The sequence below is a fragment of the Neopsephotus bourkii genome, unplaced genomic scaffold (genome assembly GCF_033783945.1).
Source record: "Neopsephotus bourkii isolate Nb327-2 ecotype Australia unplaced genomic scaffold, CSIRO-AGI_Nbou_v1 NB_284, whole genome shotgun sequence".
NCBI lineage: Eukaryota > Metazoa > Chordata > Aves > Psittaciformes > Psittacidae > Neopsephotus > Neopsephotus bourkii.
In genome coordinates, this window is record NW_026900793.1 from 376,222 (window position 1) to 403,044 (window position 26,823).

The 26,823-nt window shown below is 60.0% G+C and overlaps 1 protein-coding gene and 1 long non-coding RNA gene across 2 annotated transcripts; one reads left to right on the forward strand and one right to left on the reverse strand.

Annotated features, from left to right (window-relative positions):
- Positions 1-319: 319 nt before the first annotated feature.
- Positions 320-22,630, reverse strand: LOC133208793 (semaphorin-3D-like). The gene is made up of 18 exons (XM_061346926.1): positions 22,505-22,630; positions 10,929-11,133; positions 6,426-6,586; positions 5,712-5,774; positions 5,387-5,506; positions 4,978-5,080; positions 4,408-4,536; positions 3,963-4,108; positions 3,655-3,769; positions 3,432-3,501; positions 2,940-3,084; positions 2,638-2,860; positions 2,350-2,438; positions 1,892-1,933; positions 1,536-1,693; positions 1,301-1,365; positions 981-1,111; positions 320-896 (listed from the first exon to the last, which is right to left on the reverse strand). The coding sequence occupies exons 2-18, from the start codon at positions 11,050-11,052 to the stop codon at positions 480-482; spliced, it is 2,301 nt and encodes a 766-aa protein (XP_061202910.1). The 5' UTR covers positions 11,053-11,133; positions 22,505-22,630; the 3' UTR covers positions 320-479.
- A 3,055-nt stretch (positions 22,631-25,685) lies between these two features.
- LOC133208794 (uncharacterized) lies at positions 25,686-26,480 on the forward strand. The gene is made up of 2 exons (XR_009724512.1): positions 25,686-25,891; positions 26,162-26,480. It is a non-coding gene; the product is annotated as an uncharacterized LOC133208794 (long non-coding RNA).
- The last annotated feature ends 343 nt before the right edge of the window (positions 26,481-26,823 follow it).

Genomic DNA, 26,823 nt, shown 5'->3' on the forward strand with positions numbered 1-26,823 from the left:
CATCTCCTCAAACCCCAGGTGCTCCAGTGCCATTTGGAATCCACCGGTACCTCTGCAGCCACCCAAGTGAGCACCCCACAGGCGCCTGCTCCCTGTGGAAGGGAGGCAGGCTGGGGGCACGATGTCCATGGCAGGGCTGGATGCTGCTGGGTGTTGGAGAGCCATCTGTGGGAGCTCACCCTTCCCCTTCTCTGTCCTCTGTGCTTATTATTGCTGCGGATAACAATTGTCATGAGGGGCCAGGGGAAAACGGGGAGAATAAATACTCTGCAGGGTGTCAATAGCTTTGAGTCTCGGAGCCGGGGCGGGCTGCGTGCCCTGTGGGGAGCATGGAGGGGCCTGGCAGGGTTGAGGTAGTACCAGCGAGGCGCTTTGTGCGCAGGAAGCTGAGGCGTCTCGGTCGGAGCGGATCCTGGGAGCGAGAAGGGCCCCGGGCGGAGCGGGGAGGGAGCAGCGGGCGGCCCCGGCTCCTCTGCGCCTCACAGGGGCCGGCGGTGCCGCCGCACCCGGCCGCTCTTGCTGTCCGCGGATGGGTGCTGCCACTTGTGGTGCCAGGCTTTCTGCCGCTGCCTCTCCTGCAGGCGCAGGGCGTTGCAGTAGGCATCCAGGCTGGTGCCCGGTGCCCCCAGGGCCCGCGGGAAGCCCTTGTAACCGGGGTGCAGGTCAATGCGGGGCCGGGGGCTCTGCTGGCTCCCTCCCAGCTCGGCTCCCTTGCTCCGTTTGTAAGGTGGCAGCTCCATGGCCTCGTGCCTGATGACGCGCAGGCTGTACCGGGTGAGGGGCCGCGAGAAGGAGCGCTCCATGGCCTGGCACTCGTAGGTGCCCGCGTCCTCCGGAGCCAGCTGCCGCAGCAGCAGCCCCTGCTCCAGCACCGAGAAGTGCCCGTCGCTCCTGACCTGCGGCAAGGGCAGAGCACCGCGGGTCAGCCCCTGGCACACAGCCACCCCTGCGCCTCGTCCCTCTGCCCCGGCCCCTCGTACCTCGCTCAGGTCCGTGTCCTCGCCGTGCCGCACCAGCCACCGCACCGTGGTCTGCGGGGAGCGCGCCAGGCACTCGAGGAACGTTGAGTTCTTCTCCACGCCAAACACCAGCTTCTCCACAGCAGCCGGCCCTGGGCAGGACAGGACAGGGGAAGGGTGAGCATCCTGCACGGGAGCTGCGTGTGGCCGGCGGGGAGGGAGGGAGGGAAGCACGGAGCACCCAGCACAGGCTCTGCGCTGGACACTGGGGTCCCAGCACCGCGCTGGCCCTGGGCAGAGCTGGTGCCCGCACCGGGCTCCCCGGCGAGGCTGGGGCTCACCCTCTGCGGGGTCCTGGCACTGACTGAGCGGGTCCGGCTTCAGCACGTCCTGGCAGCGGGCACGCCTGTGGGGCAGCAGACAGGGCTGTGGGACCCCTCATGGCAGAGCAGGCAGGGAGCAAGGAGGGCAGGGGGGAAATAGGGGTCTGGGCCGGTGGACAAAGCTTGCCCTTCCCTGCTGCAAACACCATCCCCTTGTATGGGAGCAGCAGGGCTGGGGCGGGTTCACATTCACCTCTTCTCGGTGAGCACGTGTGGGGCGCAGGTCCTGCTGTCCCAGGTGCAGTAAGGGTCCCTGGCCAAGCAGCAGTCGGTGCAGGTTTTGCCATAGAGCTCGCAGCGGTACAGGGAGAGCTGGATCAGCCCGTGGGTGCTGCTCACAAACAGCTCCTGCTGCTCAGGCAAGAACAGGAGCAGTCAGCACCCATGGCTGGGGACTGGGGCAAGCTGCGGAACCGGCCGTGCTGGGGTGGGGGCACTGGGAGGCAGGGGGAATGCGAGGCTGCCCTGGCAGGATCCCATTCCCTACGCATGCAAACACTGGGGCCAAGGCAGCCAGGCAGAGCGGCTGGGGCAGGAGGGAGGACTCACCCGCTTCAGTGACAGCTTCATGTCCAGGATGGGAGAAGGCACCTGGAGGGGAAGGAGAGGGCGCTGCAGCCCTGGGGGCACCTCCTGGGTGCCCCATCCTGCCAGTGGGGTGGAGACCCTGGCCCCGGTCCCTGCTCCCAGTTCCTCTGGCTCCATGTGAGCAGCCTGAGCCCTGCTCCATGTGGCCCTGCCTGCAGCCACGCTTTCAAACTTGGGCTCAGCCCCCCCCATTTCAGTTCAAGCTCTGGTGGGCACCCCTGTGCCCCCAGGGAGTGGATCGGGAGCTGGGAGATGATGTGGCTCTAGTGCTCCTGCTTCCCCTCCGTGGTAACTGCATGGGCTGCCACCGGCAGAGAGGCGAGGGACCCAAGAGAGGCCAGTGACCTGCTGCAGGAGCTTGGAGGGAGGATGCCAAAGGGTGAGGGGTGGCTGCGTGGCCCAGCCCTGGCCTCCTGTACCTTAGTGACACTGATCTCCTCCAGGCTGATCACCTCCGTGCCACGGCTCACGCCACCGGCCAGCCCCACCTTCAGGACTTTGCCTTCATCTGTGAATGCAGTGAGAGAAGGAGCTGTTAGGGCTGGTGTGCCCTGCTGACAGCATCCCTGTGCAGACAGCATCCCTCTACTGACAGCATCCCTGTGCTCACAGCATCCCCGTGCTCACAGCATCCCCGTGCTCACAGCATCCCCGTGCTCACAGCATCCCTATGCGGACAGCATCCCCAGGGCAGAGTGAGCTCCCACCTGTGCCAAGGAAGAGCACATCGTAGTGCCGGTTCTCCATCTCCAGCCTGTGCACCAGCAGGCGCCGCAGCCGGTAAGGAACGTTGACCCTGGCCAGGGCGGGCTGGCGGCCCTGCGGGTACACGGGCTCCCACATCAGCTGGTGGGTGCGCATGAAGCTGATCACCTCGTCGGGGAAGTCCTTGGTGGACTGCAGGAGGGGGTCGTACGTCTCGCTGGGGCACTGCATGGAGGCACGGAGGCTGCATCAGGGCCGGGCCACTCTGTCCTGCCCGCTCCCACCCCGCTCCCCAGCCCCTTACCGTGCCAGGGCGAGGGTAGGGGACACGGCCCTTGTATTCCACCCAGCGGTAGTCAAACCCCTCCTTGTGTGCGAAGGGGCCGCTGAAGGCAGCTCTCACAGCAGCCATGGAGTAGACGCAGACGGCAGAGCCGCTGAAGACACCGCTGTGGGGAGCGTGGGGCTGTCGGGGTCCCTGCTGCTCCATGGGGACACCCTTGAGCCCACCCAACTCCTGTCAGCCCTGGGGTTGTGCATGGAGTCCCTTTGGCACAGCCGGTCCAGCCTGGGCAACTGCTGTCCATGCCAACAGCAAGCCTGGTGGCTTGGCAGATGGATTGGTGAGCCAGCAGCAGGGGAAGCAGTGACTTGGCTGGTGGCCCTTCTCCTGCCAGCTGGGTGCCACTCTTGCCCTTCTGCCCATCCAGGACTGCCCATCTCCCCATGGAGCAGCACTAGCGAGGGGCTGGTGGTCTGCACTGCCCCAGGGAGGGGGTAGCAGAGCCCTGCTCACCTGGAGACCGTGAAGAGCCCAAAGACGAGGGGGTTCTGGGGGTCCCGGGTGCGCAGGAGGAAAACATCCTCTGCAACGAGAGGGGTGGATGTGAGGCACAGGAGCTGGAGCGCCAGCCCAGGGGATGCAGTGGGCATCCTCAGTGCCAGTCCCACCCCCCTGGATGCTGGGAGGAGCAGCCACGGCCGCGCTGCTCCAGCTGCAGACTGGGCTGTGCACTCACCGAGCTGGTCAAAGTGGGTCTCGGTGCCGTGGGGCCCGGGGATGGAGCACACCAGGCGGGCCTTGAGGAACGTGCTCCAGCGGTTGATGAGGCTGTGCTTCCCTCCAACGTCGTTCTGCAGCACCAACAGCCAGGCTCAGCCCTCTCCGAGCCTCCCCCACACCTCTCTCCTCCATCCCCATAGCAGGTCACCCGCAGCCCTGAGCCCTCTGCTCTTTGTCACCCTCATGTCCTGCTGTTGGCCCGGAGGAGGTGAATCCCACCTGATGGGACACCCAGCCATGGCCTGCTGGCCTCTGCGGACTGACCTTGCAGACCCGGGCCACCCTGGCATGGATGTGCCGCCTCTCCCACTGCCCAGCTTCCATGGCTGTCTCACGGAAGAAGATGTAGACCTTGTCATCGTGCGGGTTGTAGGTATCAGGGATGGCGTAGGCACCGACGAATGCGGGCTCTGCAGGGGGAAGGAACAGCACAACGTGTCCCTGTGCCCTGATCTGAGCCTGTGGTACTGCCCTTGGCAGCGGTGTGAGGTGCTGAGGGTACGGAGGGAGCCCCATGGAGCCCCGTGGCAGAGCCCCATTCCTGGTGCTCGGGCTGCAGAGTGTGCGCTGGAGCCTGAGTCCCACCAGAGGCTTCATCGGTGCCTCCCCCAGGAGAGGTGAAGAGAACCAGACCACCGAGCTCTGGGCCCAGTGCTGGCCACAGCCTCTCCCCTGCGGGCAGGAGAGCCCCCATTGCCCCTGTTCCTACCATGTAGCCAGTGGTCCTGGTTCTGCTCCGTCCGGATGTAGCTCTGCTCGGCCCCATGGACCCAGGTCCGGAAGAAGGCAGCGCTGCTGCCCATGAAGTCGCTGGAGGTACCAGAATACAGCTCCCCATCTGCGGGTCAGAGGGGTGCTGGGTGGGTTGGGTGCCACTGATGGAGGCTCCCTGGCAGGACTCCCCTGTGTCCCCGGAGGTGCAGGGAGGGTGGAGGTCGCAGAGCCTGGCTGGGAGCATCCTTTGGGCCCGTGAGCCAGCACAGCCACTGCCTGCCCCTTCCTCAGTGCTGGTACAAGGTGGGCAGGCGGCTGCTGCTGCTGCTGCTGCTGCTGCACTCCCCATGTGTGCCCTGCTCCATCTACACCCGCACTTGTGATTCTGTGCAGGAGCCATGAGCTGGGCCAGGAGCAGGCTCTGCGGGGTGGCTCCTCTCGCTCACACACACCTGGGCATCAGCACAGGACCACAGCAGGAGCAGGCACTGCTGCCAGCACCTCCCAGCACAGACCGGTCCCAGCACTCCCACCTTCAGCATCCTCTGCTGCCCTCTCCTCTTACCCACAAGGAGCCCCGTGAAGGGCTCATGGGGGCTGTACGGGCACCGTCCTCGCCCCGATTCCAAGGAGTGAGTCACCAAGCGCATGGTGGGAGCTCCAGGAGCCTGCCAGAGCCAAAGGGGACGTGTCAGCCATGGGGGAGGCTGGGAACAAGCTGGGTGCATGGAGAAGAGCTGGAAGGGCTCAGCTCTGATGAGCAGGTCACTTGAGAGGGCTGCTATGGCCTGGTGCTTTCCCCATGGAGGGCACATGGCACTGCCACACCAGGGCTGCTCCTTGCCGTGCTCAGCAAGGACGCATAAGTGCCAGGGACCACCAGGCTGACTCCCGGGCTCCCAGTACCCCCCACTTGCTGAAAGGGAGGTCTCAATGGGGTGAAGGAAGGGGGGTCTGGCCTGGGTGTCCCTCACCTTCCCCCGGGCTCCCAGCTGGATGAAGGCACAGACGGGCTGGTAGGAGCCGGTCCCGCAGGCAAACACATGGGTCCTGTTGAAGGGCTGGAGGAGGCGGATGAAGTTGGCACACTCGGTCTGCACGAGGGGAGATGGTTGTTATAGGGCTGAGCCCATGCCCAGCCCCACGGTGGGATGGGATGCAGGAGCCCCGCCAGCTCTTGCCCTGGCAGCTGGCAAGCTGAGCTGAGTTCTGGCTGGCTCAACAGCCTCATGTCAGGCAGGGCGCAGGGCTCCGTTACGGGGTGATGCTGGTGTTTAATACCCGTGGTAAGCTGCTTACCTCCACGTTCTTCCCAGCCAGCTGGCAGTGCTCGACCTGCTCCCGGGAGGCTGGCCAGAATATCTGCAACACAAAGACCCCAGGATGCAGCCCTGCTTTCCTTGACCAGGGGCACTGATGGGAGCGCACTTGGCCAAAGAGGCCAGGCTTAGGCACACGGTGAGGGGCTGCTCTGCACTGGCTCCGACGCTCCTGGGTCCCCGGGGCCTGGCTGAGCTTGGCAGGCAGCCTGCAAACAGGCTCAGAGGGAACCTGGCACGGGGTCAGGGCTGGGTGGGCCACGGCACGCCCGGCAGTGGGCAGGGGATCCTGGATCCCAGCCCATGGGAACGCCAGGCTGCAGCGCCTTAATGGGCTTTTCCTTTGTGGGGCTGGAGCGGCGCACCCGCCAGCAGGATGTCTTGGGATGACATTAGTGCTCTGGCTGCTGGAGCTCCTGCACCAGCAGCAGGGAGAGGTGGGATTACAGGGATGGGGGAACTGCCCTTGCACCGCACCCAGGTCCGCCCAGGTCTCCTGGCCCTGGCCCTCCCTGGCGTCGGCCCATCCCAGTGGGGCTCAGCACCGCCAGGGCTGGGATGACCCCACTGATTGGGACATCCTGGTGTAAATGTGTCCCTGGTGACGTTAGAGCAGCCCAGCTCCGAGCGCATCCACCTCCGCGCCCCGCATGGAACCAGGAGCGGCTCCTGGGAGGAAGGGACCAGCGCTGACCTTCTCAGGCTCCCTGCTGGGATGGTCCAGGTGGAGCAGGAAGATGTGGTTTTTCGCTCCCACCATCAGCCAGGCCCTGTCTTCATCCACCAGGAGGGCTTGGAAATCCATCCCGTCCCCTGAGGCCAGCAGCAGGCGAGAGCTGTTGGATTTCAGCAGATCTGGGGAGCGCGTTGTGGGAGGGAGAGAAACCCATCCATGAGCAACACAAGCAGCAGCCAGAGGCCCCGGGCTGCCCCTCTCCAGGACAGCTCTGGCTACCCATGTCTGCCCAAGGGAGCCCAACTTCCCAGCCAATGCCCTAGCCAAACCCCACCACCTTGGTGCCCCAAAGCTCCTGAAGCCTGCTCCCATGAGCCTGCCTGGAGGAAACAGTGAGTTACCCTGCAAAGGGGAAACCTGCGCTGACCATGCTCTGGGCTGGTTTGCAGGGCTGGGGGCCCAAGGAGCCCAGGCTCCATTTCAGAGGAGCTCTTGGAGTCCTAAAGCCTCTGCCCGATGAAACCATGGAGAGAGGGCTAAGAAGAGAGGAGAATTGCTTGCTCTAACTCTGAGCGTGTTTCCCTGGGCTTCAGAACAGAGGAGTTTACATAAAAAATGGGTTTTGGCTATCTGCTGGGGCAAAGCATCCCTCCAAGGGTATGTGCCACCACAGCCCTATCGGGACACCTTCCCTCGCCCACCCTAAGGCCTTTTAGTGTGCCATGGACCTAGCTCCATGCGGAGCAGAGACACGGCAGTGGGAAAGGCTCTGCTGCTCAGGCTGTAGCCCCTCCTGTGCAGCAGCCCGAGGTGGCCAGCATGGCCCTTCCAGCCCAGTTGCAGGCATGTGGGTGTGCGAGAGGCACAATAAGCTCTTGTCTCCTGGTTAACCACTCCCGAAACAACACCCCTGGGGCTGTGATGTGCAGCACCAGGTTTGGGGCTGGCTGCTGGGGCGAGCATCCCCCAGCACCGGAGATGGGATCACAGCAGCTGCCGCCCCAGCAAGCGCCTGCTCGCAGGGATAAAGGCAGGGAGGCCAGCAGTGAGGTTGGACCTCACAGCTTCCAGAAGCCACAGCACACTGCTTTCCTCTTCAGGAGTGGCAGGATACCGCTAGGGACAGGCTGGCTACGCTGGCAAGGCTGCTCTTGCCTTTGGTGCTGTGCAGGAGAAGGTGCAAACACAGGGCCATGGGAAGGGGGCCTGGAGACAGCCTGCTGTTGGATGGGAGGTGGAGTGTGGCTGGAAAGGCCAGGGCGATCCGTAAGCCCCAGTGTGAGAAATGACCCGAAATGGTTGGAGCAGTGTGTCAGAGCAGAGGGGGAAGCTGTCAGAGGGAGCGGTGGACGTGCGGGCGCGGGTGCAGGTGGGATGGACGTGGGTACGGGCACGGCTCCATCCGACGGGAACCGGCTCCCCCGGAGCCTGCGTCTCTCTTCCTTCCCCCCCGTTTCCAGGGCAGAGGGGAAGCGGGGCCGGTGCCTGCGGGCTGGAAATGCCACTGACGTCCGTGGTCCGTGCGGGGGAAGGACCTGCCGGGCCGCGGCAGCAGGCAGGGAGCGCTGCCCGGACCCGCCGTAGCCAGGCTCACTCCCACTGGCGCTTCCTTCTCCCCTTCGGCCAGGGTCAGGCTCCAGTCACTGCGGGACACAAACCCTCCTCTGCCACCAGCCTGCCTCAGGTTGCTCCTGGCCCTCCTCCTGCCCCCACCGTGCACAGCCCCACTTCATCCCCCCTACCCTTGGGTGCCGCAGGGCTCTCCTCTGGGTGCACAGTTCCAAGCCATTTCCCACCAGTTGAACGGGATGAATTCCTGTCCCTGCCTGTGGGCCATTGTCACCGCTGGGTCCCAAGCGCGCTGCTGTGCATCACCCACCCTCCTGTGATGGCCAACACTGCCGGCACCTGCCCAATCCAGGGGGAAATGTCGGGCAAGTCGTTGGGAAGTGGAGTGTGGGTGGGAGGGAAGGTCAATGGGCGCAGTTAGGTAGCTCTGCCTTAATCATGAGGACAAGGTCAGGCAGGATGACAGAGGAGCCCTCCCTGCTGCTGTGATAGTCCACGGGAGGATCCAGGGAGGAGCTGCTACCCTGCACTGGCACCATGAGCCCTGTGGCAGGGTGAATGACAATGAGGGTCTGAGCCTGACGCTGTGGCAGTTCTGCTCCCTCACCAAGGGGATGTTGAGTGCCACACACATCAGGCGTTTGATCCAAACCCCAACCTCGAGGCAGGGAACCGGGCGGTCTCTGCGGCAGCTGCACGGTGGCTGAACCGATGGATGAGCACGGAGGAACATCCTCTCCTTTGTGTTCATTGTCTCCCAAGGCCACGGTGGTTTTGTTTCTTGTCAGGACCACTGTAACCGCCTTGTCCCATCCATCATCTCCGCCTGCCCCTCAGCTACAGCATCCTCCGTGCAGGGCGACCCTGGGCTTCCTGGGGTCACAGCCCGGCTGTGCTGCAGGGCTGCCCTCTCCCCTTCGCTCAGCCACCACACAGGGCAGACCACGGAGGACATCCCCAAAGCCAGGGGGAAGCTTGGTGCTAAGCCTGGCTCCAGCCTCTCGCTGTTGTTGGCTGATAAGAGACGTGCCAGTGCAGCTTGGTGCTGATAACCAGAGACCCACCAGCCGCTTGCTGCATAGAGATGGCTTCTGGTCCTGCCCGGCTGGGCTGGCTGCAGATCAGAGGCTGGCACAAGACCCATTTGCCAGCTCCTGCTGTGCCTGCCCTGGTCACTGCAGTAAGAGGAGCGGGGAGGCATGCTGTGGGCTCACTGCATAGCTGCACTGCTCCATGGCCTAGGAAAAGAGAGCACCAGGGCTGACCCGGGCTGACCCAGAGCACCCGGAGGCTGCCGTTCACAGGCAGTGGTTGCTGGTGTGCTATTATAAACCTCCCTGGCAGGGTGGGAGCCACTGCTGTTGTTCCTGGCCCCGTGCCCCATGCCCCATCCTTCCTTTGCTCTCCCAGCCTTTGGTGCTGTCATTTCCTTCTCTCAAGCCTCTTGCATCTTCTCCTCCGGCCCCGCCAAGGGCTCTGCCTGCCTCCCCCATGCTGGGATCTGAGGGTAAGGCTGATCCTGCACACGCACTCTCAAAGGCCTCCTTTTATTTATTTATTTGAGGGGGTTTTAAACCTAAACTTCTCAAGGCATTGTGTCCTTGAACCTGCCCCGTGCTGTCCGTGACTCACATCCCCTGCCATTGTTCATGCTGTCCTTGAGCCCTCCTGATGCTGGGAGCTTCCTCTCCTGCCTCTGCCCAAGACTTGAGGGCTTTTGGCATGTCTGGCCCCAGCACGCTGTGGGGCTTTGAAGTTAGCAGTCCCTCTGTGCTCCTGCAGCCTTGCTCTGCCTCCTCTGGCTCCAAGGAAAGGCAGACCCTGCACAGTGTTTCCAGTCTGGGCTATCAGCAGGATCAACTCCCTGCAGGGATATCCTGCATCCCCGGCAGGTCCAGCTCTCTTCAGCCGCAAGCTGGGGGCATCAATCACCTCTCTGGCTGGAGAGCAGCTTCTCAGGGTGATGGGGCAGGCCAAGAGGATGGCACCAGAGCTTTGAGTGCAATAGCACTGGAAAAGCTGCACTGCAACCTCAGAGCTTGGAGAAGGGCTGGTTGAGCACTGGGGATGTGCTGAGCCGCCTGTCCTCCAAAGCAAGTTGCTCTTTTTCACACAGGAGAAGCTGAAAGCAGGTAAATTGGCCAAGCCTGTGCTGCAGGTCCAAGGCAGGGTGAGCAGCTGCAGGGATCTGCTCTAACTGCTCAGGTCATTCCCCTGCAGACCCTTTCCCTAGAAGCTCCCTTTCTGCACTTCTCTGCCGGGCTGTGCACTGTGCTCCCTGTCAGTCCGCTGTCATTGCACCTTCAGGTCACCGATAGCAGCCCCTCCTTTGCATCAGCAACCTGTGCCTCCCCTGAAGGGCTCGTAATCTCAACAGGCAAGAGAGATGCAGGGGAGAAGGGTAAAGTGCAGCAGGGAAATGATGGAAAGGAGGGCAGGAAAGGAGGGGTAAAGGCAGGAGGGCTGGGCTGGGGCAGGGCTGTGCGGGTGGGAGGCAGGGGAAGGGGCCAGCAGCACTGCCTGGGGCTCAGTGTCCCCACTGCACTGTGAGCATGAAGAGAGGGGACATTCCCCTGGGGCTGCCCAGGTCAGCTCCAGCCCAGGACACACCAGAAAATGCCCAGAGTGAGTTTGAGCAGAAGGAGACATCCATTCTGGTCCCCATGTTGTGGCGGACCAGGGCAGGGGATTCCCTGCTCAGCACCCTTCTCTGATGCCAGCAGCATCCTCAGGTGCTCTGATGCCACAGCACCAGCAGCATCCTCAGGTGCTGTGCTTGCAGCTGCATCCATAAATCATCCCAAGGGCCCAACATGTGGAGATGTTGCAGCCACAGCAGTGGGGCTACTGCCTGCCCGGCTGCCCCCTTTGCTCCCTGCCTATGGAAAGCTCTCCCAGCCCTCCCAGGCAGGATGCAGACCCCAAGGACCCCCGTCTGGGCAGCCCCCTTACCTTTGTAGGCGAGACGAAGGCGCGGGGCATGCTGCTTCCATGCCTTGCTGCTGCCCAGCTGCTGCAGGAGGAGGCAGAGCAGGAGTGCGGCGAGGGCCAGGCTGCGGCGAGGGGCAGGCTGCATTCTGGTGCTCAGCAGCGGGAAGGGGACACCTCGTCCTCACAGCACCATGGTCCAGCGCTGAGATGCCACCTCCACTGCCAGCTGCAAGCAGAGAAGGGGGAAGGCTGCACTGTGGTGGGCTGTGTGCTTGTGAGGACACTCAGCCCACTGGCCCCTGGCTGCAGAGGGATGGTGAGGGATGGTGTGTGATGAGGCACAGCCTGGGCACCCTGCGGCACCCACTGCCAGTGGTTATCAGAGCAGAGCACCCGCAGGGCTCCGGAGACAAGGCTTGTCTGGAGGAGCTCCTGCAGCCCGGGCTGGCTGGGCTGGCAGGGAAAGCAGGGCCAAGGAGACGGGTGTCTCGCTGGCTGGGCTGTCCCTGCAGCCTCAGTGGTCATCGATGGTTCTGGTCGGGTGAGGAGCATCCCTGAACACCTCCACTGCTCCAAGCTCTGCTGGTCCCTGGGGGACACCCTGCACCCTCCACTGCTCCAAGCTCTGCTGGTCCATGGGGGACACCCTGCACCTTCCACCTCTGCGAGCTGTGCTCACAGCACCAGTGTGGGTACTGCATGGATACAGACCCATGCACCGGCTGCGCTGGCAGCCACCCAGGCTCTCCAGCACGTTTCATATCCAGGGACTCCAGAGGACCAGCTATTACAGCCTGCCCAGGGAAGGTGCCGTGTGAGGCTGGCGTGCCCATGGCATGTGGTGCTCAGGAGTGTTTGGATGTGAGCATCCTGGGGGTGACTGATGTGAGGGAAGCGGTGAGGAGTGCCTGGGGAGCAGTGCACACTCCAGCAGGCTCTCAGGGTGCTGGTGAGGGATCCCAATTATTCACCGTATCTCAGCATGGGGTTAAATCTTGTCCCTCTGACTGAAGGGGAAGTTAAAGTTTTGGAGCACTGTCCATAAATACCACTTCTGTGACCCCTTCAGCATCAGCCATGCTCTGTGTGTACAGGATACATCACTGGCCGGCAGCTCTGGTCACCGCAGACCTCTCTGAGGCCACCAGCATCCGCTGGCTCCGGGATGCTGCAGGCAGGAAGGACTCTCTTACATTCACACTCCCACAGGGATGTGCAGGGATTCACAGCCTCCTCCGCCAGCTCCCACACCTCCTGTGGGGAGCAGGGCCAGCCTGCCAGCAATCTGCAGTTAATTCAGGCAATTTAGGTGCTTTTCCCTGCTTATAAACGTCCCGGGCCCTAACTGGCAGCTGTGAGTAACTCCCCCTCTTGCTGCGTATTAAGTTCTTCCAGTTGCATGGCTGAAAGATTTTAAATGAGCTTTTTGGCTCATTCCTGGCCAGAGGCTCTTGGCTCTGGGAGCAGGGGATTTCTGCCATCCGGTGGAGGGCTGGAGGAGGGATGCTGCAGCCAAGCCTCTCCAGATGCCTTGGTCTCTGCCTTCCACAAGAAGGAGCACTCACTCTGCTTAGGGCACAGGTTTGGGGCTTGTGGAGTTGGGGTTTCTCTCCGTGCAGGCAGACAGGGAGCAGGCAGCAGCCCCTTGGCAGAGCTCCTCCTCCTGCCCCTTGCTGCTGCCTTGCTTTCCCTCTGGCCAGCACAACCTGCTGCTGCTCGCATCCAGGAGAGCTGGCACCACAGCGGACCTGGATGCAGCCTCAGGAAGGTGGCTGTGCTGTCTTCTCTCTTTAGATTGATTCTAGAGGAGGGGGCTTCCCAGGTAGGAACCCCATCAGCCACACTGGGGACCCACTGACAGGGACTGCTGCCCTCATTGCCCTCCCAAACACCTTCTCAGTGGCTTTCCTGTGCTGGGGATGCTCCAGCACTTTCACCTCTTCCCCACACTCAGCTGCCTGCAGTGGAGTCTCCCAGCCCCGTCCTGCAGACCCACAGCCATGCCCTGAGCACTGCAATGCCAGGGGTCATGGCAAGGATGTGCCTGGGATTTGACAGGGATGTTTCTCCCTTGCCCATGTGCATTCTGTTGCTGAAGCACTTGGGGAAGCTGCTGGCCTCTAATTGCAGCTTTCTATAAATGGAGTCGGGCCTGTGCTAGGCTTAGGTTTGAGCTAAGCCAGCCCTGGAGGAACCTTCCATGACCCAGAGCTGCAGGGGATGCCGGGGTGGGTTGGGATTCTGAGGATGGCAGGCAGGGCACTGCTACTGCCTCAGCACACACACGTGCATGGCTGCTGGGTGAGCTCTGAGGATGCTTCCCATGCCTGCAGCAGGGGCTGGGGCAGGGGGGCAGGCACGCAGGCCACATACAGCTGGGTTATACCAGCACTCCGGCTCCTCACCCTGCCACGGGCAGGTTTGACGGTGGCAGGAGCCGCAGCCACACACAGGAGGCACCCTGAGCCTTGGCAGAGCTTGGCTGCAGGGTCAGGATGTGATGGAGGGGCTTGCAGTGAACAGGGGAAGACAAGTTGTCAGAGGATAACTGCAGTGAGAAAGGCTTCCCCTGCGGGTCATTCTTTCACCAAGGCTTCGGGGCTCCCCTGGGTCATGCCCAGGCAGCAGTGAGGGGCTTGGCACCTCCTCCTCCTGACGCACAGCCAAAATCCCAGCCTCAGCATCCCTCGCTGTGCGAGTCAGAGCGGGGACACTGGGGGAACCCAGTGTGGGGCCACGGCCCCTGCTGTAAACCTCTGCCCGAATCTGCCTGGAGGTGAAGGGCTTGGCAGAGGCAGAGTTTACACTGAGAGGGGGAGCACGGGTGTCTGCCGGATGGAAACAAGCTGTAGATTATGAATCCAGGGTTAAATTAAACACTCCCGACAGCTTTAAATAATCAACTGTCCGGAGCAGCAACTATTCCCATCTCGGTTTGGAGAGGGAAGTGCTGATGAGGGCAGGCTGCTGGGCAAGGGGATGTCTGCGGGTGAAGGTTTCATACTCCGGGTACCACAGGGTGTGAGGGGGGGAACGTGGGTGATTGCAGCCCAGTTTTGGGGGCCAGCAGTCATCAGGAGTGTCCTGCTGTAGGTGACATGGGGGGGACACCACGGCATCGGGCTGACTTTGTGCCAGGGGTCTACCAGATGGCCTGGTCCCAGTGGTCATCCTTGTGCCCTCCCCTCCCACCGGCAACCTGCACAAGTCCAACTGGTTTAAGGCTCTGGGCTGTCACCTCGAGTCACCATTTCATGGTATGGCGCTGAGCTTTGTCTGTGGAGACAAAGTCCCCTGAGGTCTTGCTTTCAGCTGAGCAGCACAGAGAGAAGACAAATCCCTCCTGTTGGAGACATGCGGGTACGGGAGGGAATGGTTTATCCGTGAAAGCACCGATTTCCTCCTGACAACGCCTGTTTGCTGCCATGCCTCGGACAGTGTAAACCAGCCCCATTTCCAGAGGGGGAAGGGCCTGGCAGTGGATTTATCGGGCTATGGATCATCTCCCAGGAGGGAAGAGCGAGCTGAACTCGAGCTCTGCAGCGACCCTGCGGCACTGAGAGCAGCCCCCGCGCTGCCTCCCTGCCCACCATGTGCTCCAGCACTCTCACAGGCCCCGATTGTGCCCCGGCTAATCCCCACGCACCATTTGCAGCCTAGTGCCTTCTTCAGTTACACTGCGGGGCTGGGGGGGCCGCGGGCAGGGGGTGAAATGTGGCCCCAGCAGCTGGGGGACCTCGAGGGAGAGGAGCCGGAGGGAGGAGAGGAGCTGCGCCCCGTGTCAGCGTTCAGCCACAGGGATGGAGACACTGTGCTAGGACCTGAGCTGAGGATGGAGCTGAGACCCCCTCCGCCTTCCCCAGCACTGGCCTGGCTCCTGCTCCCCATGCTCTTGAGGCTGTCCTGTCCTCCCCAGCACAAGCTCTGGGTGCGGGCGGTTCCATCTCTTTTGGGAGCTGGGATGAAGGAGTCTCATCCCAGTAAGGAAACCAAGGGGCAAAGCCAAGCAAGGAGGTCCAGCAGTGGAAACAGCCATATCCCGCAGTCTCCTCTCCCACAGCTCAGCCCGGTGCCCACCCCTGCACACACATCTGGTGCACACCGCACGGTCCGTACTGTGTGCAGGGAGCGTGCACAGCTGGAGCTGTTGGCGTCTGCCTTGCCCTGCACCCCTGCCTGGGGCTGTCCCTCACCCCAAAGCCCCTCCTGCCCCCCTGCCTGCCCCTGCGGGCACGGAACAATCCCTGAGAGCCCGGCTGGGATGGGGCTGCTCCGCTCCATCCCGCCCCGGATGATGGATGCCCCGGCAGCTGCACCGGAGCAGCTGTCACCCTTCTGCTGCCGGGGGGACAAAGGCACCAGGGCGAGCCCCAGCTCCCTCCTGCCTTCCCTAGCGCTGCCTGGCTGCGGCAGGACCAGCACCGGGGAGCCTGCAGCGCTGAGCTGATGGCGGGAGGGGGATGTGATGCTCCTGCAGTGTCACACCAGAGCTGGGACCACAAAGGCTGACACCAGAGCTCAGACGGCTTGGGGGGCAGCACAGTGTGCCCTGTGGAACGGCAGTTCCAGCAAACCCCGCAGTGACAGAGGTCAATGTGCCCGTGCAGAGCCCCAGGGATGGGGGGGAGCAGCTTTTGGAGGGTTTGAACAGAGGAAATGATGAACAGCAGCAGCAGGAGGCTGAGGCTGCTCATGCAGTTTCTCTGCTATCAGTCGGGAAGGCCGGCCAGCAGGCTCCCTTCCAACCGGGACATCTCCTGACAGCCTCCTATGCTCCCACCTCCCCAGATTAAAGCCCATGGTCACAATTAGCCCCAGCTCACCCTTCCTTGCCAACCAGCACTGCCAAAGCGTGCCAAGCACCACGAGTGGGGAGGAATGAGTCCTGGCTGCTGCTGGCACACTGCAGCCCATCAGCACATCACTCCTGCCAGGCTCTTCACTAATGGTACTGGTGATAATGGTGACGGGACAGGGACAGCTCTGTGTCTGTGTGTTGTCAGGGGGACTTCACTGCCTGTGCTGACACTTCAGGGCTCTGTCTGGGCCCATATCCTTTGAAAGCAAAGGGGGAATTGCCAAGCCCAAAGCTGGCCAGGATATTAATAACTGTTTATGAAGGGATAAGGAGCTGGCTTCACTTAACATCCTGCTAATCCCTTTCTCGGGAGGACGCTGGCTCGGGCCCTACCTTTCCCTTGCTACCGAGGGAGGTGAAGTCTGCTCTGGCTCGGCTCCCAGGCGTCAGGCTGGGAAGGTGGCCCAGCGGCTGGGCCTGTCTCACTGCACATCATGGACATGGTGATGGACACGGTGAGGGGCTGGGCTGGCCCATGCTGTCGGACAGTGCTTCCTACAGGGCTTTTTGGTGTTCCTGAACGTGGTGCTTGAGCCAGGCAGTGCCAGCTGAGCAACCTCTGTCGTTCCTGCCTCTAATTCACTCCAAGAGAGGCAGCAAGTCCAGAGGCAAATTCAGAGGAAGATGCTGAAGATGCTGGGCTCCTCCCCAGACAAAGCAGAAGGTCGGGGAGGTGGGACCAGTGTGCAGCAAGCATGTCTCATGCTGGGCAGCAGCCGTACAGCTCAGCACAGCCAGGGTTCAGAGGATCACAGAACCACAGAACAGTTTGGGCTGGAAGGGACCTCCAAAAGCCACCTAGTCCAACCCCCCTGCAGTGAGGATTGACTTGGACTATGAAACTCCAGATTAAACTCTGCATTGACTCCATGAGCTCCCAGCCTGCCTCCTGTTGCAAATGAGAAGCTTAAAATGCTCTCATTCTTGGGCCAGGACTCGCCACCCTCTGATGTGGAGTTAAAGCACCCAAATAAAGTAGCTCAGAGGCTCTGCATTCCTCAGAGCCATTTATACCCCAGTTCCAAGGGCTGAAACCCACCCTTGTCACCTGCCTGCCACATGGCCTGACATTCAATACAGCCCTGGGAGCCTTGGGCAGCTCAGAAGATGGGCTCGGACTTTCCAGGCTGGGTCTGGGTGAATCCCACACGTGCCAAAGCCTGGCAGGGGCTCCAGGGCCAGGAGGCAGCATGGACTGCGGCCAGGGATGGGTTTGCTCGTGCTTTCTGATGGCTGAAAAGCCTCTGCCGGGAAGAGGGGCTGGGTGACACACAGGGTTCTTTTACAGAGATTGCCAGCTTGGCCAGCTCGAACCTGGGCAGGCTCAGCCATCACCTTGTGTCATGGGGGGCTGGCCCTCTGGTGGGCTTGGACAGGGTCCTGGTCAGCACGTACCAGCATCAGTGGGGTCTGTCTGAAGCACCCCAGCAGGGAGCCAAGGGCTGGAGGCAGCTACATCCCTGGGGTGTCTCATAGAATCATAGAATAGTTAGGGTTGGAAAGGACCTTAAGATCATCCAGTTCCAACCCCCCTGCCATGGGCAGGGACACCTCACACTAAACCACCTCACCCAAGGCTCTGTCCAACCTGAGCTTGAACACTGCCAGGGATGGAGCATTCACAACCACCCTGGGCAACCCATTCCAGTGCCTCAGCACCCTCACAGGAAAGAATTTCCTCCTTATATCCAATCTAAACTTCCCCTGTTTCAGTTTTAACCCATTACCCCTTGTCCTGTCACTACAGTCCCTAATGAAGAGTCCCTCCCCAGCATCCCTATAGGCCCCCTTCATGAGACACTGAGCCCTGGGGAGCACAGGTGCATCCCTGCTCCTTGAGCAGGCAGGCTGCAGCCTTCCCCAGCACCCCACAGTCTATTGCTACCTTAACCAGGGCATTTTGCAGCAAACCTGCACAATTTAACACACGTTTCCCTCATTCAAAGAGGATCTTCTAGGTCTGCTTCCGACCTCCAGACCTCTCGGGCAGGGATGCTCAGCACCTCTCAGAGAGCTGTTGGCTTCACCACGCTACGATCCCAGGGCTGTTCCATGCAGGAGCTGGCTGTGAATCACCTGCTCTGCTGCTCAGTGACCCGGCTCATCCACTGCCCCCTGGCCAGCCAGCGACAGGGCTGCCGGTCACACTCCCAGGGCCTCTCTGCCCCAGCCAGGCCTCCCCTGGCTCTTGAAAGCGCTGCAGTGTTTTCTTTTCATCAAGGGGATCCCTGCTCCCTGCTCTCCCCATCCCGCTGCGCTAATTGGAACGGGCTGGGCAGCGTGGGGGCTCTGCTGGACAAGGTATTTTAATGAGGATGGAGGGTGCCTGCGCCGTTATCTGCTGCTTCTCCCAGCCTCTTGGCTGGCTCCTCGCTAATTACAGCCTGCCTTCCGGGTGAGCTCTCTGCCTCGGGACCCCTGCGGAGCACCACGCTCCGGCAGCCTGCAGCCGCCTGCCCTCCGCTGCTCCGGAGCTGTGGGACCAGTCCTGGCCACGGCAGCGCTGCCGCGTTGGGACGGGGAGGTGGCTGAGCCCCCCGGGGCTGGCGGGCAGGCAAAGGGAGCGAGGCTGGAGCAAGGCTGCAGGGAGGGGGGGGGTTCCCGAGGGTCGGCGCCCAGCAGCGGCGATGGGGATGGACGCGGGGCTGTTGCGCTCCTTCAGGCCTCCCCAGGAGGCAGCAGGGCAGCGCCGGGCTGAGCCGAAGGTAAGGGCACATCGGGCAGGGCTGGGGCCGCTCGCTCACCCCAAGGGGAGCCATCAGGCTGGCAGCAGCATGCCCTAGGGCAGAGAGCTCCCATTCACAGCCAGCTAACCGCCTGGCCACAACAGAGCTACCCCAGCCCGGTGGATTATTGCCTCCTCACAGCACCACCCCATGGGCCAGTACTTCCAGCTGGCCAGTGCAGCCCAGAAGCAACCACCGCCTGTATCACAGTCAAGGCACTGCTACAGGACACATCCTTCCTGTCCAGCACTTATTTCACATGAAGGCATCTCCATCCTCCATACACTCATCTGCACAGCATCGTGCTGTGGAAGGCCTGCCATGGCTCTCATGCAGTGTGGAGCTGAGGCACAGATACACTGAGTGATCTGCTCACAGCCAAATGGAAACTGTAGCAGAGATTGCAGAATCATTGAACAGTTTGTGTTGGAAGGGACCTTAAAGCTCATCCAGTTTTGACACCCTGCCATGGGCAGGGACCCCTTCCACTGGAGCAGCTTGCTCCAAGCCCCTGTGTCCAACCTGCCAGGGATGGGGCAGCCACAGCTTCTCTGGGCACCCTGTGCCAGCGCCTCAGCACCCTCACAGGGAAGAGCTTCTGCCTAAGAGCTCATCTAAATACACTCTCTTTCAGTAGGATGGACCCCGAGTGTCCCATCTCCCTCCAAACAGCAGCTCATCCTCCTCCAGCGCAGACCAGCTCAGCACCAAGCCTGCCTCCATCACCGCCTGTGCACAAGCGTGAGGCTGCAGCACACGGTGGCAGAGCTGTCACCCCTGCCTGCGTGGGAGCATGCACCGTGGGAAGCCCAGCACTCCTCTCAGTGGACAATGGGCAGATTGAAACCGAAAGCCTTTCAGTGGGTGGGTTTTTTCACACTAACCGGTGCTCCAGTGGAACCAGCTGACATCAGTGCTCTCCTCCTGGAAAACAGGGAAACAAACCTGGACCCGACGGTGGGAGAAGCAGCGTGGCTCCTGCACACAATAAATGGCAGCTCGCCAGCACATGAGACAAGAACAATAACTCCACACGGCCGTGCGCCTGTGAACAGCATTGTTTTAGGGAAACCATGCCCTGGGCAGGTTCCAAATCGACTGAGGGTGACGTTGGCAATAACTGTGCTCTGTGCAGTGCCATCCCGCTGGCAGAGCTGCGTTGTGCCAGCCCGGAGCACGTGTGGTGTGCCTGCAGGTACAGCGGAGCCAGGGGTGGATCAGGGGTTCTAGGGGGTTGTTGAGCATGGAGATGGCAGAGCCCAAATATCCTACAGTGCCCAAATCAGGGAGTAATAAAGGCTTCTCTCTCCTGGGAATATGGAGCTCCTGGGTACCACGAAATCACTGTCATTCCTTGCCATCTAGCTACAAGTAGATGCTGGGGATTTATAGCTGTGATTTGGGGTAATATAGTCTTTAGGGAGGCAGAATGACCTCGTCCCCTGTGCTTTGCCCCAGCTCTGCAACACTAAACTGGTCACTTTGCTACTCTCTGCTTCAGTTCCCCCAGGCAAAAAGCGTGGGAGAAGGTGCAGCCAGTTCCTGCGAGCAGGGCAGAAGGGAGAAGAAGAACCAGCAAGGATCAAAGCTGGACGCCCAGTCCAGAACAATAATGCTGTTTTCACCCTCGTCCCCATCACAGCCTGCTCTCTGCAGGAGCTCTTGGCCACCTCATGCAGGGTGATCTCCTGAGCACATCTCTCAGGGGACGGCTCCTCAAAGGGGCAGCGAGGCTGGCTGCCCCCCTTTCCCCACCCAAAAGCCATTCCCAGCTGTCCCCAAGGCCAGGAGTTTGCTCAGCTGCCTGATCTCTCTGTCTTTGCCTCCAACAGCAGGTTTGTAACTGTGTGAGAGCCTGTGAAGTCCTAACTACCCCAAGCTCTTGAAGCCGCCGCTTGCTGTAATCTCAGCTGGATCAGGGACAGCCCAAACCTGGAGGAAGAGGCAGCTTCAGAGCCCGGGAGCCAACGTTTACAATAAATCCTCATCCTTGCTGTAAACACCCCTGGGAGGGTGTCACAGGAGCGCAGCAAAGAGTGATGCAGCCAGGGACGCTCACCGGTGAGAGCCTCTGCCAGCCCGGCTGGCGCAAGGCCTTGCTCTAGCAAAGAGCATCATTAGCAATGAGCTGTGCCCAGGACCCTGGGCTTGCCTCCCGCTTCCTCTGCTTGAGCTCCATGCCCTGGATGCTGCTGCTTGGCAGCCCCGCAGCCTGGCATCCTCTTATCGAGGCAGAGGAAATAGCTCAGGCCGTGGCACCCCATCTCCAGGCTCCACACACAAGCACATTGCTGTTTGGGAGAATAACTTAGACCCCTGGGGGGTTTTTGTTTAATTCTCAACCTAAGGAAACCAGAGCAAATGATCCGTCTTGCACCCTTGTGGAATTCAGTGAGATTAGATTAGGGATGAATTCTTCCCATATTTCTTATAGAGTTGATATCTCTGCCCTGGCTTTCCGATTGACTTCCCCATCCCTGCCTCATAAATCACAGGGGTGTTTGTGTTCCTGTTCTTTTCAATACCCTTAACTCTGCAGGCGAAATCTAAGCTGCAGCAGCCCATCGTGTCAGATCAGTGACCCGGGGGGTGCCAGACCCCTCCCTTTGAGGGCTGTGCGAGGACCAGCACCGGGAAGCTGGGACACGCTCCTCTTGGCAAAGGGAAAGCTTGCACATGGCTCGCGTGGCCGCATGGGTGCGGGATAGCTGCGGTTCTGTGACCCAGCCTCCTGCAGCACTTTCCCCCTTCCCTTGCACACACGCCTGCACCAGAAAGGGATGCTTCCCAGCTTAGCAGGAATCCCCCGCGGGTGCTCAGCAGCAGGATTAGTGCAGTGGTTCCTTATGGGCCATAAACGGCTTAACTCAACACAGCCGCGGCAGCAACATCAGGCTCGGGGCTTGCTGAAGTTCACCTACACCCTGCCTGGGAGATGCCTCCTCATCTCGCCTTGGCCAGGCTGCCCGGCTGCCATGGCCATTCCTGCACACTTCCAGGAGCCATAATTCGTGCCACAGATGGTCTTATTTCAAGGTGAGGAAGAAATAACCCTCCTTGTCTCAACTTCAGTTTGTCAAGTGCTTTGTTATTTGTTTTCAGACAGAAGCAAACATTTCACTTTCTCCCTCCCACCCTCACCCCGAGCATCACAACCCCATCACACTGCAACATCCACCCATCACCTCCAAAGCATGCAAGGCTCCCAACTCCCAGCCATCCCTACCCAGGCTCTGCAATGCTTCCAGGCAGAAGGATCATCAGTTAAAGGATGCCTTTAGAGAGCACCTGGCATTTCTCAGGCTCTGTTTCTTTTCTGCCTGCTGTGTCGGATGTCCCGAGGTTTCTGAGAGGTGAGGCCTTGCAGAGAGAGGCTGAAGAAGCACAATTGCCCTGTCCTGACAGATTTCATGAAGCCCAAGCACAGCACATTCCCCCCATGGACCAGGGAAGCTGTTTCTTCTCCTAGGACCAAGGCTGCCCCAACTGATCAGAGGCAAATGATTTTTATTTGGAGGGGATGTAGGAAATCCAACAAAGCTGTCTTTGGGCAGTGGAAGAGTCCCCAGCATGGGCTAGGCACCAGCGACAATCTGGCCAAATGGGACTTGGGGCTGTTAAACCCAAGCAGCAAAGCAGAACGTCAAAGTGGAGAAGCCCCAGAGAAACCAGCTCTGGACAAAAAGAGCTTTACCATAGCGATAAACAACAAAACCTTCTGGAATCCAAGTGGGGCATTCATAGGTCTAACCAGAACAGATCACTACAGCACCACTGCATGCAGCGGCGAGCGGAGCAGCAGCAGGAGCTCTGCTCCCTCTGTAGGAGTCGGGCTGCTCCCGAGTCACTGCGCACAGATCTAACTCGCGGTGCAGCCAAGTGAGCGCAGCGGCCGCGGGTCAGAGCCCGTTCCGCCGCCCGGGCTGAGCTGCTCCCGCTGGGATCGCTTCCCGGGGGAGAGGAGCCCCGCGGCCCGGTCCTGCCGCAGCGATTCAAACCCGCTCTCTACTCACCAGCCAAGGAGCCCGCGGGATCTCAGCGGCGGGGAGCGCGCCCGGCTGCCAGCCCGAGCCCGAGTACCTGGGGGCTGAGCAGCAGGGAGGAGCTGGGGGCAGCGGGGCAGCCCCTCATTCATAAACCAGCCCAGGCTGCCGGGACCGGGCCGGGATCCGCGGGCAGCAGTCGCCATCCAGCGGCGAGGATGCGAGGATGCGCGCTCAGGGGAAAGCGGGGTGCTGGTCCCGGGGATGCTTCATTCCCGCGGGCCAAGGCACAGCGAGGCGGGGTGGGAGCCTCAAACAGCCCATGGGGTGCATCGCTCCTCGTTATTCCTTGTAAGCTGTGAATCCGAACTGCAGCGGCGTGGATGGGGACCAGCGGCACACGGGAACCGTCCTGCTGCTGCCTGGCAAGGGGAACTTAGGAAGGAAAGCTCTGGTTCACAAGTGATCAAGAGCAAAATGCTAGGGAAAGGGAAATCTGGGATGATTCAGGCTCTGATGGCTGTGCACAGTGTGGCAGGAGCCGATCCATACATCCAAGGACCCAACACACACACTATACATTTACAAGTTGTGTATTTTTCACTCCAGACAAGCTCTGGGCTGATGCTGCAGCCGAAACTCCCATCAGTGGCTGGGGAGCATGAGGTGCATTCCTGGAGCACGTTCGATTTGGTTTCATCTGAAAGGAATCCACTTGATGCTCTCCCAAGCCTGAGCTCTCCAGGACTCAATCCAGAGCACAGAAAAGTGGGGAAAGTTGGGAGATCAGTTTCAGAAATGCACCCCTTAGCCAAGTTAATGTGCTGGAGCAGGCCCACCCCAGCAGGGCTTTGCTGTCTGACCGCCCCACATCCAGAGAGATGCTTGGCCCCTCTCCTAAGTAAGCACAAGCAATAGGAAGGACACAAGGGTGCAGCACTAAGGTGTGAGTGGGGCCAGAAAGGGTGTCAGGGCCTTCTGGCACTAAGTGGCTTCAGGTGGGCCCCCCACACACCCACCTGCTGCCCATTGGGCTGGGGGCTCCATTTAAGCCCAGGCCTGAGCTAGGAGTCTTCTCCTAAGGTGGGCTGCAGGCCCAGACTGCTCTCCTGGATGGATTGCAGGCAGGCCTGTCTCCTTGATGGACCTTGAACTGATGCTACAGGCAGCCCTGATAGCAGCTTGTTGATGGGACCTGTCACTACCACCATAGCGGGACTGCATCCTGGTGGGTAAGGGTGAATCTCCTCGGTGGGAATCCAAACCACCCCACTGCAGGGTGCTTAGGCCGATCCCCTTCTTCCCTCCAGATGAAGCCTGACATGATGCAATGTAAAGTGATGTGGTATGTATGCACAGAGGCGTCCTGCAGCATGGGAGCTGCTCACTGGGGTTGTCTGCAAGGGTAGTGCTTGTAGGGTGGACTGCAGAGAGTGCCAGGGTGCGCTTCAAGCTGTTATCCAGCTCCCTGGACCAGCCCATCCTTCCATTGTGCAGGATGGGGGACTCTGTCCCCTGGGGGTGCTATGCTCAGCCCGCAGCTTCCTTGCAGCACACCCAAGCACTCTGCAGGGAAGTGAACTCCACTTTAGCAGCTGGATGGGTCAGGCCTCCTCCAGGCTGCCAATGGGCAGAGCAACACACACATGGAACAGCCCCGTGCTTCTGGAGGTGATGGGAAGTGCTCATGGCAGCACTGGGCTGGTCTCTGTGTTGCTGATCCACCTCAGTTCCTGGGGATGGAGCCAGCCTGGTGTGCCCCAGGGCAAGAAGCAGATGCTGGATAAATACCAGCACAATTATGGTTAGCTGTATATTCCCCCTCCATGACTGGAAATGCTATGGAATCCTAGACCAGTTTGGGTTGCAAGGGATCTTTAATGGTCATTGAGTCCCCCTGCAATGAGCAGGGACATCTTCAACTAGCTCAGGTTGCTCCAAGCTCCATCCAACCTGACCTTGAGTGTTTCCAGGATGGGGAATCTACCACCTCTCTGAGCAACTGGTGCCAGTGTTTCACCTCCCTCATTGTAAAAAACTCTTCTTTGTATCTAGGCTGAACCTATCCTCTTCCAGTTTAAAGCCATTACCCCTTCTCCTATCAACTGCTGCTGCCTTTCTCCTCTGCTGGGAGTAACCAACAGCTTATTCTCCTTTCAGCCCCACTTGCACCTCCCCAGGGGAGGAAGGCATCAGCGTGGGTCAGTGGACAACAACATGCCAGAGTGGTCCAGAGCATGCATGGAGGGATGTGCTGCAGCAGCAGGACCCTGAGCACACATGGTGGAGTTTGCACACTGGGAGGTTAGTGCAGCAAGGGTTTTGTTATGGTGTTATCCCCTGGGCCAGCACTGTGTCACCCATGGGGAGGGTGCTTCTGGGGGTCAGCCTGGTGCCTTCTTGTCCCATTCAATCCAATCCCCACACACACCAGCAGCAACTTGGCCAAGACATTTCCCCTTCAAAATGGGCTGGCAGAAATGATCCCTGTAGAATTTGGACAAGGGCTTGTGTTTGTGCTTATCTTGGCTGTTCCGGTCATTATGGGACTCACTACAGTGTCATTCATCTTCCTTTGAGTCTTTGTGCTGCTAGACAGAACCTGAAGTGCAGTTTCACAGAGCTTATACTTGCTGACATTTGAAAGCATGATGTCCCCAGTGCAAGGAACACAGAATAGTATGGTCTTTCTATGTAGATGGATAAATACAGAACTTACATTAAAATGGGGTCATGATTTGAGCAACACTCTCCTCTGAACACTGAACTGCTCCTCTTGTCTTAAACTATGAAATGAATGAAATTGCTCATGATGCTCATCTGGCATCTTCCATATCTAACAGGAGAAAAGTATGTTTTTATTCTCTTTCATTTCAAATATAGAGCGGTCCTATGGATTTGTTTGAAAGACATTTGAGAAAAGGTTAATTGCAGTGTATTTGCTCCTAAAGATGTTACCAGTATAACTGCAGCCCACTCACATTCTGCTTGCTGGTGTCCTGTACTCTTGGGGGTGGCCTGGCAAAGCTTTGCCTGTTGAGGGCTTGTCTGAGTGCCAAGCCCAGCTCAGCCACCCCTGTACAAGGGTGCAAAGCCCCTGAGGGCCAGCAGTAGCTGCACTTGTGATATCAGACAGAAAATCCCCTGGGGCTGGGTTTTTTTTAGTTTGCTTGCAGCTAAGTGCTAGGAACCCAGTTTGTGCAGCATCAGGCTTTGCCTCTGAGAAGAACAGGGGGGTTAGTGCCATTGCTGATGCACCTGAGCTGGAGGGGTGGGAGATTTTTCTATGCCAAAGTAAAGCATTTCCGAGAGGGTCCCCAGATGGACCTGCCAGGTCAAGGAGATGTTGCCAGCGTTTGTCTCAGGCTTTGTACTACCCAGTAACATGCATTTTGCATTCCCAGGTCCATGCTGCAGGTGGGATAGGTACCTCATCCTATCAAGTTGGGTGGGATGCTGCAGGTGGGATAGGTACCTCATCCTATCAGATTGGGTGGGATGCTGCAGGTGGGATAGGTACCTCATCCTATCAGGTTGGGTGGGATGCTGCAGGTGGGATAGGTACCTCATCCTATCAGGTTGGGTGGGATGCTGCAGGTGGGATAGGTACCTCATCCTATCAGATTGGGTGGGATGCTGCAGGTGGGATAGGTACCTCATCCTATCAGGTTGGGTGGGATGCTGCAGGTGGGATAGGTACCTCATCCTGTGCCCATCTCTTGCCTGGCTGCTTGGGCTGTCTGCACACTCCAGCCAGAGCTGCAAAGAGCAAGGTGCCTGTTCTGCAGAAGGAGCAGTCACAAGCTCCTGCCTTCATGGACCCCCGTGGTGCCACACTGCAGGGGAAAGCAGCCCCATGGTGTATAGTTGCTGCTGCCAACTTGCTCTGCTCCCTCCATCCCATGCCCCCCTTGCTGTGGGGGTCCATAGGGGTTAGCTGAGCAGGACCCACACATTAGCAAGTCTGTGTCACTTCTGCTCTTTGAATGAAATCTGGAAAGAGCCACAGCTGAGCTAGAGCAACACTTGTTTTATTGAACCCCCAGCAGAAAGGTCCTGCTCCCATCTTGCAGAGGGACAGCTTGCATCAGTCCTTCCCTGGCTGTGCTGGAGCTGAGAGAGGCAGCCCTAGCCCCATCCTCCTTCCAGCTGCACCCCTTCTCTCCTTGCAGCTGGTTACTGCTGTGGGAGGAAGCACATTCACTGGTTTCTCTCTCCCCTTCCCCTTTACAAATGCTTCCCTCATCCCACCTTGCTGCTTTTTTCCTTTAGAAAGCCCAGCTCCAGCTCTTCACATCAATATGTTCCATTTACAAGGTCCTGAATAACTGCTGTATCAACATGAATAA